The following is an 18,399-nucleotide window of genomic DNA, read 5'->3' as shown; positions in this document are numbered from 1 at the left end:
ACAAATATTCAGAATACAGATTACATAAAGTACTTTGACAATTTAAGGAAAAGATAAAGAGAAAATGGGAAAAAGAAATGAACAAGCGTTTCATGAGAAAACCACATGGGTAAATAAATACATGAAAAATGGTTAACCATATTGATATTCAGGAAAATGTAAGTTAAAACCACAATGAAATACCATTTAGGACTCAAAATAACAAAAATTAAGAAACCTGGTAAGAGCAATTGCTGATAAAATATACAAATCAATAAGAACTCATAAATATCACTGGTGGGAATGTAAATTGGTATAGCCACTTTGGAAATTAGGTTGGCAATATATTGCAAAATTGAATATTCACATAGCCTATGACCCAACCCTGAAACTCTTCTGCTTATGCATGATATTGAGTGGAAAAAAAGTAAGTCTCAGAAGACTAAATAATACTATTTTTGGAAGTTTTTAAAAATGCAAAACTAAATAATATATCATTAGGAATACACATACCTACAAAAATTTTAAAAAGCAAGGGAACGATAAACAAAAATTCAAGACAGTATTAACCGCTGGCAGAGGGAAGGAGGGGCATGGGATAGGGAAGGAAAACATGGATAAGTGCACCAGTATTGATAACATTTTAGCTCTTAACTGGATGGTGGGTTGACAGGTTTCCATTTTATCAGTATGTTTCCTAATATATATATTCTTTACTATACTATTCATGATTGCTAATATTTATAAGGTGCTTATTATGTACCCTATTTTAAGCAATTACTTTATCCCTTACAGTCAGCTCTAAGAAATAGGTTCTGTTATTGTCTCCCACTTATAGATGAGGAAACCCTAAAGCACACAGAGGTTAACTTGTCCAAGGTCATATAGCTAATAAGCAATGGAGCCAGGAGTCAAAAAGGAAATCAGGCCCCAGTGTCCACACTCATAACCAGTATACTCCATGAATAAAATACCAAATAACAATAATAAAAGTTACCTAAGACAACAATAAGATAATCAGTAGTTAATTGATCTACCTTTCATTTTCCTTGATGACATTTTCAAGTTGTAGTTTCATCTCACCCATCTGTTTCTGAGAGAATAAAATATGGTTGCAGAAAAACATTTTCCAGACAATTAGATTTATATTAAGTAGTTCATTCATATGCAAGCAATCGGATTCTATGACACTAGTCTACAGATAAGAAATAATTATTCTTCACTTCTAACAAGCAATATTAAATATAGATATTTTAATGATACACAGAACGTAACAGAACATTTTGAATAGAATATAAGTAAAAATATTTTATATAACATATTAATAAATATTTTTAAATGTAATTCCTATATTTAGAGATGTTTATAGGAAAAGAGATGTAAGATATTCCTTAATATGTCACTATAAGAAATATCCGATGATCCCTAGACCTTGAATATATATCGTAATTCATCTTAGTTTAGGTGAAGCCCATGTAAGTGCTTGAATTTCAAGAAGTAAAATGTTAATGGCGAAAAAAGCAAATGAAGATCTTCTTTAGCAATAATTCATTCAGTCTCTGATTGACCACCTTGTTTAGTTGTATAAACTCTCTGCACTATACAAGGCTGCTACAGTAAACCAATGTGGTCACTAACACATACATTAGTAGGAAAGATGGTAAAAAAAAAAATCACTAACTAAAATAACAATACGAATAAAATATATACTGTAAAGGGAATGAAATGAAGGTATTTTTAATTTTCTCTGAGGGGTTAAAGGGCTTGTAAGATTTCAACAGGAAAGAAAGGGCATTTCAAGTAGGGTGAAATATGAGTAAAAGCAAAGAAGCAAAAAATATTAGATGACACAGGCATAGTCATCAGTTCTCAGTAAGAGTAAACGAGCAAGTGGAGATCAGGAAGGAGGCCATGTAAAATCATACTTAAAACAAAACTGCAATCAATTCATGATCTGTCGATTACTCTTGATTGGGTACCCCAGGCTAAAGGAGAAGAGCCAATCCTGGAGTGAACCTGGCAAGGGAAGGGTGGAACAGGCAGTCCTCCAAGCCTTTCTCTCTCCCTTTCAACTAGAGAAGCTCAAGGAAGCTTCCCCTAGGAAAACAGTAACAGCCAATTATAACTACAAAGCCGGCTTGAAAGGTGAACCTTTCCCAGGTCCCTGCTGTGCCTGAATCACAATTAAATCAAAATGAATGAATTCACTACCAGATAACTGAGAACTGACCACACATGGAGCCATGCAATGAGAGGTAAAACTGGAAAGGCAGGTGGCAGGTCTTGCTTGAATGCCATGCAGACTAAGAGGTTTGGATTTTATTGTAGCAATTATCCCCATTTTGTAATTATTTTTAAAAAATCGATCTTTAAAAGTTGCAAAAATGTCAGCGTATCTTGAAAAATATTATTCAAATAATTAGGTAGGATATATGCATTAACTAGGATTCAGGGTGGATCATGACAGTAACACTAAAGATTATTTACTGTAAAATATTTCAAAACATTTAATCGTTGAAAGAAAAAATTCAGCAGTACCTTTCTTATCATCTAATTTTCCCCTATTATTTACATTTTCTGGAAGAAACTTTCATATAGAGAATTATTGTGAATATTTTCCTGCTTTCAAGATATACTATTTTTTGACTGGTCAATAAGATAAATCATAAGAGCTATTGCTACTCAATAATATCTATGTGAGCAAGTGTTTTAAGAAGTAGCTGTCAACATCTTTTTTGTCTCTAAAAGTAGCAACTATTCTTGCCCCTTAGGCTTTCTGCTACAGCTTCCTCTCTCTTGAAATTAATCCAGTAATCACTCTTAGATGGAGAATGCCAAATGGAAAAACGAAGTTAAACACCTTGGTAAACTAGCTGATTAAAGACATATATGAATCAGGTAAATTATAAAAAATTAAAATTTAAAACAGTTTAATTTCAAGATAACTAGATATTCCATTTTATAACAATCAAACCACATGTCATTATAGCAATTTTGAGAGAGTGAACTCAGCAGAAACTTTAGGCTCACTAGTCCTAAAACTAAAAGCAAAATACCATTTGTGCAAAAGAGAGCTTTCTGTTGTTCTTTATCAATTAAAAAATTTAAACAAACAGCTCATACAGCTCAACAGCAAAAAAACAACCACCCAATCAGAAAATGGGGGGAAGATCTAAATAGACATTTCTCCAAAGAAGACATACAGATGGCCAACAGGCACATGAAATGATGGTCAACATCATTAATTATTAGAGAAATGCAAATCAAAACCACAGTGAAGTATCACCTCAGACTGGTCAGAATGGCCATCATCAAAAAGTCTACAAACAATACATACTGGAGAGGGTGTGGAGAAAAGGGAACCTTCCTACACTGTTGCTGGGAATGTAAACTGGAAAACAGTATTGAGGTTCCTTAAAAAACTAAAAGCAGAGTTACCATATGATCCAGCAATCCCACTCCTGGGTATATATCCAGAAAAGACAAAAACTCTAATTCAAAAAGATACATGCACCCCAATGTTCAGAGCTGCACTATTTACAATAGCCAACAGTTAGAAGCAACCTAAGTGTCTATCAACACATGAATGGGTAAAAAAGATGTGGTGTACATATACACAATGGAATATTATTCAGCCATAAAGAATGAAATAATGCATTTGCAGCAACATGGATGGTCCTAGAGATTATCATACTAAGTAAAGTAAGTCAGAGAAAGACAAATATCATATGATATCATTTATATGTAGAATCTAAAAAAAAAAATTATACTTAAAACAGAAACAGACTTACAGAAGTAGAAAACAAACTTATGGTTACCAAAGGGGAAAAGAGGGGGCAGGGATAAATTAAGAGTTTGGGATTAACAGATACACACTACTATATATAAAACAGATAAACAACAAGGACCTACTGTATAGCACAGGGAGCTAGATTCAATATCTTGTACTAACCTATAATGGAAAAGAATCTGATAAAGAATACATATATATATACACACACACATATAAATGTGTAAATGTGTATAACTAAATCACTTTGCTGTACACCAGAAAATAACACGTAAATTGATTACAGGTAAACATTTTCTTCCTTATCAATGTTTTTGTAAAGAAAGAGAGTCTATTTTTTCTTTTTTTAATAAGAAAATATTACCAAATGGTTTATAGCTATGATTCCATACCTGATAATATTTCAGCTGCCCATTTAGCTCTTCCAGATGCTTATCATACTCAGTAATAAGAGGAACTAAAAAGCTAAAGAAAATTTCAAAGTTAAAAAGATACATATTCTTTTTAATCTAGTTTAATAAATATGTAACATGAAATAAATTAAACATCAAAATTTTTGTTAATTTTCTCCATAGCAATCAATACTTTGCCTTTTTCCTAAACCAGAGGTTCTCAACCTTAGCTCAATTAATATTTTAGGCTGAATAATTTTTTGTTGTTGGGGGCTGACCTGTGCACTGTAGGATGTTTAGTAGCATTCCTGGCCTCTACCCATTAGATGCCACTAGCACCCTTATCCTCCACAATTGTGACAAGCAAAAATGCTTCCAGACATTGTCAAATATCTGGGGAGGGAAGGGAAGCAAAAATCACTCAGTTGAGAACCACTATTATGGACAATAATACTGGCTTTTTTCCCCTTGTCAATTCAATGACAGATCATTTAAACCTAATTATAGCAGAATATAAAATAAACATCCCTAATACTAAAAAATTAACAATAATTAAACATAATTAAGAAAATAATATTTTTCTGGTAATTCAACCTTACCTTTGGTCAACTACTGAGTTTTCTACTGTGTCACCTGCAACTCCTTTGAAGACAGATTTCTATAACAGAAAATACTGCATATTAAAATTTTGTTTTCTCACATCTTTCTAGTCAAAACTGACAGTAGTTTAAAATTAAATACAAGTAAACATTTTATAGCCTTAAATCTGTCACTGCAATTACACAAGAGGGAAAGAGAAAAAAAAAGTTATATTAATTGATGCCGAAAATGTATTCAGTAAATTTTAACACCCATACATAATAAAACTCTTGGCAAAATAGAAATAGGAAGAAATTTCTCGATTGATAAAGAACATCTACCAAAAACCTACATCAATTACTATTCTTCATAGTGGAACATCAGAAGCACTGCACGAAATTCAGTAATAATACAAGGCTGCTCACTATCACTGCTAAAACTCAGCATTGTACTAAAGGTTCCAATCAGTGGAATCTGCTGCAGGGACAGGGGGTTGGAGATCTAAAGGTTGAAAAGGAACACACAATACTATTCTCATCTACAGACAATTTGACCATTTACCTAGAAAACTCTCTCTATAATCTACCAATTATTAGGACTAAGAACAGAGTACACCAAGTCACCAGATAGAAGATCAAACATAAAAAAAACAGCTGCTTTCCCAAATACCAGCAATAATCAGAAAATCTGATAGGAAAAAATATGGTATTCACTACTATAAGAAAAGGTAGTACTTGAGAATAAAACAAAAAAAAGTGTTGCAATAACTTTAACAAAATATTAACTTTACTGAAGGACATAAAGGATTAAATAAACAGGGTTCTATACCATATTCATATGTGAAACAGTCAGTATTATAAGTGTATCTATGTCTTAAAACTCACTGCAGGTACAATGCAATTCCAAAAAAGAAATCCAATAGAATAATTTATGAAACTTGATCTTAAACAGATGGTAAAGTCCCTATGTTTGAGTAAATGTGCAAGAATAGCCAAGATAATCTGGCCAAAAAAAAAAAAGAGGGGAGAACTTGCTCTACATGACAAAACACTATAATGCTAGAGTAATTAAAACAATATGGTTCAGACACAGTAACAAACAGAACAGTACAGAGAATTCAGAAATAGATTCAAGTATTTATGGGTATGCAGTATATAAAAGAAGTGGAATTATAACTATAATAAATGGACAAAGTACTGCTTTTCAACTAATAGCGCTGGGTAAAAAAGTAAAATTAGATCCCAGCACACACTAAATGGAAAGAAAATTACAGATAGATTAAAGATGCAAATGTTTTAAAAATTTAACAACTATTGAAAGAAAATGTATTATTGACCTTGAGATACAGAAAGCTTTCTTAAGCTCTAAAAATGCAGAGACTATTGTCTGCTTTGTTCACCAATATTCCAAGCAGTGCCTGGCATACTCTCACTCAAAATACATTTTCTAGCTGAAAGACACAAGTAGTAAAATCTATAAACAGAAGAAATAACATATTTTACAATATCCAAATTTAAAATTTCTATACAACTAATGACACCATAAGCAAGGTTAAGAGGACAGTATAATTTTAACACGACCAAAAAACACAGTAACTATTATAAAGTATGCAGAAACATTCAAAACACAAGGAGATGTATAAGAACTTTCAGTGGAGCTTTTACTGTAATTAAAAAAAAATAGGATACATGAAAAATAATACAATAGGATCTCATAAGTAGGTCAAGGGATTAGCAAAACATATGTATCAACATGGATATATCACCAAAAAAGGGGTTACCTTCTAGGAGTAGAAGGAATGGAATGGGACAGAGGGAAGGACAGACAGATTCAAAGGGATTTTTTAAAAAAATGAAGTATAGTTGACATTGTGTAAGTACTGTGCACAGTACTGAGTTAGGTGTATAGCAAAGTGATTCAGTTATTTCATATATATATATTTCAGATTACTTTTCATTATAGGTTATTACAAGATACTGAATATAGTTCCCAGCGCTATACAGTACATTCTTGTTCCTTATGTATTTTACAAATAGTAGTTTGTACCTGTTAATCCCAAATTCTTAGTTCTTCCCTCCCCCTCCTTATCTCCCCTTTGGTAACAATAAGTTTGTTTTCTATGTTTGAGAGTTTGTTTCTGTCTGTATATAAATTCATTTGTATTACTTTTTAGATTCCACATATAAGTGATATCATATGATACATGTCTGACTTACTTCACTAAAGTATGATATTCTATAGGTCTATCCATGTTGCTGCAAATAGCAATATTTCATTCTTTTTTATGAGTGAGTTAATATTCCACTGTATATTTATACTACATATTCTTAGACCAATCATCTGTTAATGGGCCCTTGGGTTGTTTCCATGTCTTAGTTATCGTAAATAGTGCTGCTATGAACATAGGGGTGCATGTATCTTTTTGAAATACAGTTTTCATCTTTTCTGGATATATACCAAGGAATGGGATTGCTGCAGCAGATGGTAACTCTATTTTTAGATTTTTAAGGAAACTCCATACTGTTTTCCATAGTGACTACACCAATTTACCTTCCCACCAATAGTGTAGGAGGGTTCCCTTTCCTCCACACCCTCTCCAGCATTTATTATTTGTACAGTTTTTGATGATACCCATTCTGACCAGTGTGAGGTGACATCTCTTTGTGGTTTTGAGTTGCATCTTTCTGATAATAAGTGATGGTGAGCATTTTTTCATGAGCCTGTTGGCCACATGTAAGTCTTCTTAGGAGAAATGTCTGTTTAGGTCTTGTGCCCAGTTTTTGATTGGGTTATTTATTTTTTTGTTATTGAGTTGTATGAGCTGCTTGTATATTATGGAAATTAAGCCCTTGTCAGTCGCATCATTTGCCAATATTTTCTCCCAGTTGGTAGGTTGTCTTTTCATTTTGTTTATGGTTTCCTTTGCTGTGCAAAAGCTTGTAAGTTTTATTAGGTCCCATTCACTTATCTTAGCTTTTATTTCTTTTACATTGGCAGAATGATCTAAGAAAATATTGCTATCAGTTATGTCTAAGAATGCTCTGCCTATGTTCTCTTCTACGAGTTTTATGGTGTCATGTCTTAAATTTAGGTCTTTAAACCATTTTTGTATATGGTATGAGGCAGTGTACCAATTTCAGTGACTTACATGTAGCTGTCCAGCTTTCTCAACACCATTTGCTAAAGAGACTGTCATTGCTCCATTGTACATTCCTGCCTCCTTTGTCAGAGGTTAACTGACCATAGGTGTGTGAGTTAAATTCTTGGCTCTCTATTCTAAAGATCCATTGATCTAAATATCTTTTTGTGCAAATACCACAATGTTTTGATTACTATAACTATGTAATATAGTCTGAAGTCTGGAAGGGTTATGCCTCCAGCTTTATTCTTTTTCCTCAGGATTGCTGTGGCAATTCTGGGTCTTTTGTGGTTCCATATATATTTTACGATTATTTGTTCTAGTTTGGTGAAAAATGTCATGGATATTTTGATAGGGATCACATTACATCTGTAGATTGCTTTGGGTAGTATGGCCATTTTAACAATATTAATTCTTCCAATCCAAGAGCATGAGATATCTTTCCCTTTCTTTGAATTACCTTCAATTTCCTTTATCAATGTTATATAGTTTTCAGCTCCTTGGTTAAGTTTACTCCTAGGTATCAATACTTTTTTCTTTTTGATGTGATTTTAAATGGGATTGTTTTTACACTTTCTCTGATATTTTATCGTTAGTGTAAAGAAAAGCAACAGATTTCCGTATATTAATCTTGTAGCCTGCTACTTCGCTGAATTCATTTATTAGTACTGAATAGGTTTTACGTGGAGACTTTAGGGTACTCGAAATAGAGTATCATATCATCTGCAAATAGTGACGTTTTAAGTTCTGCCCTTCCAATTTGGATAAAATTTATTTACTTTTCTTGTCTGATTGCTGTGGCTAGGATTTGCAATACTATGTAGAATAACAGTGGTGAGAATGGGCATCTTGTCTTAAATCTGAATTTATTGGGAAGCCTTTCAGCTTTTCACTACTGAATATTATGTTGGCTGTGGGTTTGTCATAAGCAACTTTTATTATGTTGAGATATGTTCCCTCTAAATCCACTTTGGTGAGTTTTTATCATGAATGGATATTGAATTTTGTCAAATTTTTCTGCATCTATTGAAATTATCATGTGGTTTTTGCCTTTGCTTTCATTAATATGGTGTATAATATTGATTGATTTGTGTGTTGAACCATCCTTGTGACCCTGGAATGAACCCAACTTCATCACGGAATGCTCCTTTTTATGTATTGTTGAATCCAGTTTGCTAATATTTCATTGACAATTTTTGCATTTATATTTGTCAAAGATATTCGCCTGTAATTCTCTTTTCTGCAGTGTCTCTGTCTGGTTTTGTTACTAGGGTGATGGTGGCTTCATAGAATGACTTTGAGACTGTTCTCTCCTCTTCAATCTTTTGGAATAGTTTGAAAAGGATACATTTAAGTTCTTCTTTGTATGTTAGGGAGAATTCCCCAGTGAAGCCATCCAGTCCTGGACTTTTGTTTGAAGAGGTTCTTAGGTCTGTCTACCAAGACAACAGAAATAAAAGCAAATACAAACAAATGGGACCTAATCAAACTTAAAAGCTTTTGCACAACAAAAGAAATCACCAACAAAATAAAGACAATCTACGGACTGGAAGAAAATATTTGCAATGATTCAACTGACAAGGGTGTGCGTGTGTTAATCTCAAATCCCTAAATTATCCCTCCCCATCCCTGTCCCCTTTGGTAACCTTCAGTTTATTTTCTATGTATGTGAGTCGGTTTCTGTTTTGTAAATAACTTCCTTTATATCATTTTTTTAGATTCCATATATAAGTGATATCTTATGATATCTGTCTTTGTCTGACTTACTTCACTAAAGTATGATATCTCTAGGTCCATGCGTGTTGCTGCAAATGGCATTATTTCATTCTTTTTATGGCTGAGTATTATCACATTTTATGTATATGTGTGTGTGTGTGTGTATATATATATATATATATATATATATATATACCACATTTTCTTTATCCATTTCTCTGTCAATGGACATTCAGGTTGCTTCCATGGCTATTGTAAATGCTGTGGCTATGAACATTGGGGTGCATGTATCCTTTTGGTTTAGTTTTTTTTTTCTTTTTAAAAAAATATTTATTTATTTTGGCTGTGCTGGATCTTAGTTGTGGCACATGGGATCTTCGTTGCAGCATGCGGGATCCTTAGTTGCGGCACGTGAGTTTCTTAGTTGCAGCATGCAGTTTTCTTTCTTTTTTTTTTTTTGCGGTACGCAGGCCTCTCACTGTTGTGGCCTCTCCCGTTGCGGAGCACAGGCTCGGGACGCGCAGGCCCAGCGGCCGTGGCTCACAGGCCTAGCCACTCCATGGCATGTGGGATCTTCCCGGGCTGGGGCACAAACCCATGTCCCCTGCATCGGCAGGCAGACTCTCAACCACTGCGCCACCAGGGAAGCCCGCATGCAGTTTTCTTAGTTGCGGTGTGCGGACTTCTTAGTTGAGGCATGTGGACTCTTAGTTGTGGCAAGCCTGCAGGATCTAGTTCCCCGACCAGGGATTGAACCTGGGCCCCCTGCATTGGGAGCATGGAGTCTTACTTATTGGACCACCAAGGAAGTTCCTGCATGTATCCTTTTGAATTAGAGTTTTCTGTGGATATATGCCCAGGAGTGGGAATGCTGGATCATATAGTAACTCTATTCTTAGTTTTTTAAGGAATCTCCATACTGTTTTCCACAGTGAATGCACCACTTTACATTCCCACCAAAAGTTTAGGTGCGTTCCCTTTTCTCCACACCCTCTCCAGCATTTGTTATTTGTAGACTATTTAATGATGACCATTCTGACTGGTGTGAGGTGATACCTCAGTGTAGTGTGAATTTCCATTTCTGTGATAACCAGCGATGTTGAGCATCTTCTCATGTGTGTATTGGCCATCTGCATGTCTTCCTTGGATTCTGCCCATTTTTTGATTGCGTTGTATGTCTTTTTTTGATATTGATGTGTATAAGCTCTTTGTATATTTTGAAATTAATCCCTTGTCAGCAGTAGCATTTGCAAATATTTCCTCCCAATCCATAGCTTGTCTTTTTGTTTTGTGTATGGTTTCCTTTGGTGTACAAAAACTTTTAAGTTTAATTAGAGGACTTTTTTTTTTAAGGAGCCTCATTTTATTTGTTGAGAGAATATTCTTCCTCTTTTTAAGTATTTATTTATTTGGCTGCACCAGGTCTTAGTTCTGGCATGCGGGATCTTTGTTGCCACATGCAGGATCTTTAGCTGTGGCATTCAGGATCTTTAGTTGCGGCATACAGGATCTTTTAGTTGCAGCGTGCGGGCTCTTAGTTGCATCATGCAGGATCCAATTACCTGACCAGGGATCGAACCCAGGCCCCCTGCATTGGGAGTGCAGAGTCTTAACCGCTGGATCACCAGGAAGTCCCCATTTGTTTATTTTTGTTTTTATTTTCATTACTCTAGGAGGTGGATCAAACAACATCTTGCTGTGATTTATGTCACAGAGTGTCCTGCCTATGTTTTCCTCTAAGAGTTTGATAGTGTCTGGCCTTACATTTAGGTCTTTAATCCATTTTGAGTTTATTTTTTGTGTATTGTGTTACAGGATATTCTATATTTCATATACTTCATTCTTTTCCATGTAGCTGTCCAGTTTTCCCAGCACCACTTATTGAATAGACTGTCTTTTCTTATTGTATATTCTTGCCACCTTTGTCATAGATTAGCTGACTATAAGTGCGTGGGTTTATTTCTGGGTTTATTCTGTTCTATTGATCTTTGGGTGCTTTTGTGCCAGTACCATACTGTTTTGTTTACTGTAGCTTTTTAGTATAGTCTGAAGTCAGGGAGTGTGATTCCTCCAGCTCCATTTTTCTCAATATTGTTTAGGCTATTTAGGGTCTTCTGTGTTTCCACTCTAATTTTTAAATTTTTGTTCCAATTCTGTGAAAAATGCCACTGGTATTTTGATAGGGATTGCACTGAATCTGTAGACTGCCTTGAGTAGTATGGTCATTTACCAATATTGATTCTTCCCATACAAAAACAGGTCTTTTGCCTCAAGTAAGTTTATTCCTGGATATTTTATTCTTTTTCATATGATGGAAAATGGGATTGTTTCCTTAATTTCTCTTCCTGATATTTCATTGTTAGTGTATAGAAATGCAACAGATTTCTGTATATTAATTTTGCTTATTTTTATGTTAATTTTGTATTCTATGACTTTACCAAATTCATTGATGAGCTCTAATTTTCTGGTGGCATCTTTAGGATTTTCGTATCACCATATCAACTACAAACAGTGACAGTTTTACTTCTTCCTTTCCAATCTGGATTCCCTTACTTCTTGTCTTCTCTGATTGCTGTGGCTAGACTAGGACTTCTAATAGTATTTTGAATAAAAGTGGTGAGAGTGGGCATCCTTGTTCCTGATTGTAGATGAAATGCTTTCAGATTTTTAACACTGAGCATGATGTTAGCTGTGGGTTTGTCATATGGCCTTTATTATGTTGAGGTGTGTTCCTTCTATGACCATTTTCTGAAGAGTTGTGTTTTTTTTTTTTATCATAAATGAATGTTGAATTTCATCAACAGTTTTTCTGCATCTGTTGATGTGTTCATATGGTTTTTGTTCTTCAAATTGTTAATGTGGTGCATATCATTGATTGATTTGAGGATATCAAAAAATCCTTGCATCCCTGGGATAAATCCTAGTTGATCATGGAGTATGATCCTTTTAATGTATTGTTGGAGTCAGTTTGTTAGTATTTTGTTGAGGAATTTTGCATCAATGTTTTTCAGTGATAATGGCCTGTAATTTTCATTTTTCGTGATATCTTTGTCTGGTTTTGGTATCAGGGTGATGGTGGCCTCATAGAATGAGTTCGAAGTGTTCCTTTCTCTGCAATTCTTTGGGATAGTTTCAAAAGGATAGGTGTTAACTATTCTCTAAATGTTTGGTAGAATTCAATTTTGAAGCCATCTGGTCCTGGACTTCTATTGGTTGGTAGTTTTTAAATTACTGATTCAATTTCTGTACTGGTAATTTGTTCATATTTTCTCTTTTTTCCTGGTTCAGTCTCAGACTGTACCTTTTCTAAGAATTTGTCCATTTCTTCTAGGTTGTCCATTTTATTGGCATATAGTTGCTCATGGTAGTCTCTTATGATCCTTTGTATTTTTACAGTGCCAGTTGTACCTTCTTTTTCATTTCTGATTTTATTAATTTGCACTCTCTCCCTTTTTTTTCCTGATGAGTTTGGCTAAAGGTTTATCAATTTTATCTTTTTCAAAGACCAGCTTTTAGTTTCATTGATCTTTCCTACTGCTTTTTTTTTTTCAGTCTCTATTTCATTTATTTTTTGTGATCTTTATGATCTCTTTTCCTCTACTAACTTTGGGTTTTGTTTGTTCTTCTTTCTCTAGTTCCTTTAGTTGTAAAGTTAGGATGTTTGAGATTTTTCTTGTTTCTTGAGGTAAGCTTACATCACTAAAAACTTCCCTCCTAGAACTACTTTTGCTATGTCTAATAGGTTTTGGATCAGCATGTTTTCATTTTCATTTGTCTCTAGGTATTTTTTAATTTCCTCTGATTTCTTTAGGGATAAACTGGTTGTTCAGTAGAATATTGTTTAGTCTTCACGTATTTGTGGACTTTTGCTTTTTTTTTTTTTCTTGTAGTTGATTTCTAGTCTCATAGTGTTGTGGTCAGAAAAGATGCTTGATATGATTTCAATTTTCTTAAATGTACCTAGGCTCGTTTTGTGGCCAAGTATGATTTATCCTGGAGAATGTTCCAGTTGCAGTTGAAAAGAATGTGTATTCTGCTGGTTTCAGATGGAATGGTCTATTTATATATCAAGTCCATTTGGTCTAATGTGTTATTTTAAGGCCTGTGTTTCTAATTGATTACATCCATGGATATAAGTTGGATGTTAAAATCCCCTACCATTATTGTGTTATTGTTGATAGTTCCTTTAATATCTGTTAATATTTGATATATTGAAGTGCTCCTATGTTGGGTGCATATATATTTACAATTGTTATATCTTCTTGGATTGATCCCTTGATCATCATGTAGTCTCCTCCTTTAGGTCTTGTAACAGTCTTCATTTTAAAGACTTTTTTATTTTCTGATAAGTATTGCTACTCCAGTTTTCTTGTGATTTCCGTTTGCATGGAATACCTTTTTCATCCCCTCACTTTGTCTGTATGTGTGTCTAAATTTGAAGTAACTCTCTTGTAGGCAGCATATATATGTCTTGTTTTTGTATTCATTCAGCCAGTCTGTGTCTTTTGGTTGGAACCTATAATCTGTTTACGTTTAAGGTAATTATAAATAGGTATGCTCTTATTGCCATGATTTGTTAATCATTTTGGATTTGTTTTGGGGGTCTTTTCTCCCCCACTTTCTTCTTTTGTTATCTTCTCTTGTGATTTGATGACTATCTTTAGTGTTATGTTTGGATTCCATTTTCTTTTTTTGTGTGTATTATCTATTATAGATTTTTGGTTTTCAGTTATCATGACATTTTTGTATAGCAGTCTATATATGCACATGACTGTTTTAAGTTGATCTCTTCATTTCAAATGCATTTTAAATACCCTAAATTTGTAATCTCCTCCCCCCACAATTACTATTTTTCATATAATATTTTACATCTAATTATTTTGTGTATCCCTAAAGTACTTCTTGTGAATATATTATTTTACTAGTTTTGTATTTTAACCTTCCTAGTAGCTTGGTGTGTGGGTGATTTCCTACCTTTAGTGTATGCTTGCCTTTACTGGTGAGCTTTCTCATTTTGTAATTTTCTTGTTTCTAGCTGTGGCCTTTTCTTTTTCACCTAGAGAAGTTCCTTTAACATTTGCTACAAAGCTGGTTTGGTGATGCTGAATTTCCTTTAGCTTTTGCTTTCTGTAAAGCTTTTGATTTCTCCATCAAATCTGAATGAGAGCCTTGCTGGGTATTCTTGGTTGTAGGTTTTTCCCTTTCATCACTTTAAATATATTGTGCCACTTTTTTTGGGTATGCAGAGTTTCTGCTGAAAAATCAGCTGATAACCTTATGGGAGTTCCCTTGTATGTTATTTGTTGCTTTTCCCTTGCTGCTTTTAGTGTTCTTTATCTTTAATTTTTGTCACTCTAACTACAATGTGTCTGGGTGTGTTCCTCTTTGGGTTAACCCTATATAGGACTCTCTGTACTTCCTGCACTTAAGTGACTATTCTTTTTCCCATGTTACAAAAGTTTTCAGCTATTATGTCTTCTAATATGTTCTCAGACCCTTTCTCTTCTCCTTTTGGGTCCCCTATAATTCAAATACTAGACTTGGACTTGGTATTGTCCCAGAGGTCTTTCAAACTGTCCTCATTTCTTTTCATTCTTTTTTCCTTCTTTTGTTCAGCAGCAGTGATTTCCACTACTCTATTTTCTAGCTCACTAATCCATGCTTTGGAATCATTTAGTCTACTATTGCTTCTTGTAGTGTATTTTTCACTTCAGTTATTGTATTCTTCATTTCTGTTTAGTTGTTCTTTATATTTTCCATCTCTTTATTACAAACTTCTGACTTCTTGCTCTGTGCATACATTCTCCTCCTGAGTTCTTTAACCATCTTTATGGTCATTCCTCTCAACTCTTTCTCAGGTAGACTGCCTATCTTACTTCTTCTTTTGCGGTTTCATCTTGTTCCTTTGTCTGGAACATATTCCTCTGCTGCCTCATTTTGTCTAAGTTGCTATTTGTATTTTTATTATGTGGTGGATTAGTTATGTTTCTTGATCTTGGAGAAGTGGCCCTCTGCAGGAGGCATCCTATGCATCCCTACTGGGTACTCCCGTCTTGTCACCTAAGTTATATGCTCTAGGGGTTCCACCTAATAGGGTTGTGTGGATCCTTCTCTTCTGGTGGGCTCTCTGGGCAGTCTAGTAGGCTTGGTTGGCCCCTAGTCTGGTTGCTGGCTAGGCCCTGCCTTATGTGGATGCTGTTGGTTGCTGTTTAGTGGGGCCTGGTCATGAGGTGGCTGGCTATGGAATCCTAGGGGGCCGCAGGACTAGTGCTGGCTCACTGGTGGGTGGAGTCAAGGTCCCAAAGATTCTGGAGCTGTTGCCCATCCACTGTTGCCAGATCCTGGGACTAGACTACTGGTGGGCAGAGCTTGTCCTGGAGTCTGGCTGCAGGGCCCAGAGATCACAGAGATCATTTGAGAATGTTGGGTGGGTGGGGCCAACTCCTGACGCAGTTGGGTATGGGCTCCAGGGTGTCCTGAAGGTGGCTTTGGGCTGCTGGTGGGCTAGGCCAGGGCCTAACTGGTCCAAGGGTAAATTGTTTTCTTGCTTCTGTTGTCTGCCCCCTGGTGGGTGAGGCTGGTTGAGAGGACTGTGCAGGCTTGCAGGCAGGAGGAGTTGGTGCCTGGTCACTTGTGAGTGGAGCTGGGTGTTGGTCCTCTGGTGGACAGGGCTTCCAAGGACATGTCTAGAGGAGGCTGTGGGCTCATGAGGTCATGAGGCAACCTGTCTGCTGATGGGTTGGGCTATGTCCCTGCTCAGTTAGTTGTTTGGCCTGAGGCATCCCAGCACTGTAGCCTGTAGGCTGTTGGGTGGTGCCAGGTCTTGGCACTAATGAGCTTAAGGGACGATCCCAAGATGTCAGCTGCTATAGAAGCAGCATTCAGGTGGCTGAATGTCCCCTAAAATGTCTGACACCAGTGTCTATATCCCCAGAGTAAGCTGCATCTGCCCCCATCTCTCGATGAGACTATCCAAGACCAGCAGATAGGTCTGTCCCAAGCTCCTATCAAATTACTTCTTCTGTCCTGGGTCCCAGTGCATGTGAGGCTTTGTGTGCGCCCTTTAAAAGTGTAATCTCTATTTCCCCCAGTCCTTTGGGGCTCCTGCACTTAAGCCCTGCTGCCCTTCAAAACCAAGTGCTCTGGGGGCCTATCTTCCTAGTGCTGGACCTGGGCTGGAGAGCCCACTGTGGGGCTCAGAACCCTCACTCCTGTGGGAAAACCTCTGCAATATAATTATTCCCCAGTTGGTCACCCAGTTGGGGGGTATGGGATTTGATTATATCAGGAGTCCGCCTCTCCTAGCCATCTTATTGTGATTTCTTCTTTTTGTCTCTATCTGTAGGAGATGTTTTGTGATAGGTTCCAGTCTTTTTCATCAATGATTTTTCTGCTTGTGATTTCAGTGTGCTCATGAGAGGAGGTGAGATCAGGGTCTCTCTACTCTGCCATCTTTAACCTTGGAGTGACTTATATGTGAGCTCCTCTTTTGGTCTCTGCATTTTCCTTCTCCTACTTTGTTTCTCTGGGTTGTTATGAATGTCTATTGGTAAGGCCACTGTGTGGAAGGATCCTGGGACCAGAGCCCTCTGCTCCAATGACTACATTATCCTCATCACATGAAGAGATGCTTCTTCTTTTTCAGGAGTATCTGAGAGCCTCAAACCTTTTTTCTACTCCACCCACTCTTCTCCTCAAAAGAAGAAGCTGTCTTATCAAACTGTGCAATGGGGAGAAGAGTCACTGCCCACACCTACTGTATGTTTTTGATTTGTGGTTACCCTGGATTTCAAGTATGCTGACCTATAACTATACCTACTTGCATTAAACTGATAGTCATGCAAGTAAATGATCTACATTTTTATATTTCCCTCCCCCACATTTTGATTTTGATGTCCTATTTTATATCTTGATGCTTATCCTTTTTCTGTTAATCACTTTTGCTTATAATCACTATTACAATTTTTTGTTTTTTTAAACCTACATTGCTTATTTAAGTGATCTTCAATCATTTTATATATTTGCCTTTCCTATTGTGATTTTCCCTTTCCTATAGATTCTTGCTTTTTTTTTTTTTCTATTTAGAGTAGGGTAGGTTTAATATTGCTGTATGTTTTTAGTTTTTACTTGTCTGAGAAATTTTTTCTCTCTCCTATTCTAAATGATAATCTTGCTGGATAGAGTATTCTAGGTTGCAAATTTTTCTCTTTCAGGAATCTGAATATATCATGCCACTCTCTTCTGGTGTGCAAAGCTTCTACAGAGAAATCAGCTGATAGTCTTATGGGGATTCCCGTGTAACTGTTTTTCTCTTGCTGCCTTTAGAATCCTCTCCTTATCTTTAACTTCTGCTATTTTAATTATGACACGTCTTGGTGTGAGTCTGTTTTGGTTCATCTTGTTTGGGACCCTCTGTACTTCCTGTACCTGGATATCTGTTTCTTTCTTTAGGTTGGGGAAGTTTTCAGTCATTATTTCTTCAAATACATTTTTCTCTCTCTTCTTCTGGAATTTCTACTAGGCATAGGTTGGCACACTTTATATTATCCCAGAGATCTCATATGATGCTCTCATTTGTTTTCATTTGTCTTTCTTACTGCTTTTCTGACTGGATGAGTTCCATTATTCTATCTTTCAGATGAATTATTTGTTCTGTGTCATTTAATATGCTATGCATTGCTTCTAGATCGGTTTTCACCTTAGCAAGTGAATTGTCTAATTTTGATTGGTTCCTCTTTATAGTTTCTATTTCCTTGTTACAGTGATCTACATTTCTATCAATCTTTCTTAATTCCTTTAGCACT

At 35.7% G+C, this 18,399-nt stretch overlaps 1 protein-coding gene across 4 annotated transcripts in view; it reads right to left on the bottom strand.

Moving 5' to 3' along the window:
- Positions 1 to 18,399, bottom strand: part of SCLT1 (sodium channel and clathrin linker 1) — a 268,143-nt gene that overhangs the window by 202,268 nt on the left and 47,476 nt on the right. For all 4 annotated transcript variants that reach the window (XR_016393194.1, XR_016393195.1, XM_022556932.2 and 1 more), the window contains exons 3-5: positions 4,761 to 4,819; positions 4,162 to 4,234; positions 1,017 to 1,072 (exon numbers count right to left, since the gene is read on the bottom strand). Coding sequence is in view for 2 of the 4 variants with exons in the window: in XM_022556932.2 (XP_022412640.1) it covers positions 1,017 to 1,072; positions 4,162 to 4,234; positions 4,761 to 4,819 (188 nt within the window). In the remaining 2 variants the exon portion in view is untranslated. The remainder of the gene's footprint in view (positions 1 to 1,016; positions 1,073 to 4,161; positions 4,235 to 4,760; positions 4,820 to 18,399) is intronic.

This window comes from Delphinapterus leucas, chromosome 5, assembly GCF_059928025.1.
Source record: "Delphinapterus leucas isolate spDelLeu-1000000601 "Yukka" chromosome 5, BTC_Dleu_Yukka2, whole genome shotgun sequence".
In the NCBI taxonomy this organism is placed as follows: Eukaryota; Metazoa; Chordata; class Mammalia; order Artiodactyla; family Monodontidae; genus Delphinapterus; species Delphinapterus leucas.
Note: the sequence above shows the minus strand (reverse complement) of the source record. Positions and strands in the feature narration are given on the sequence as shown.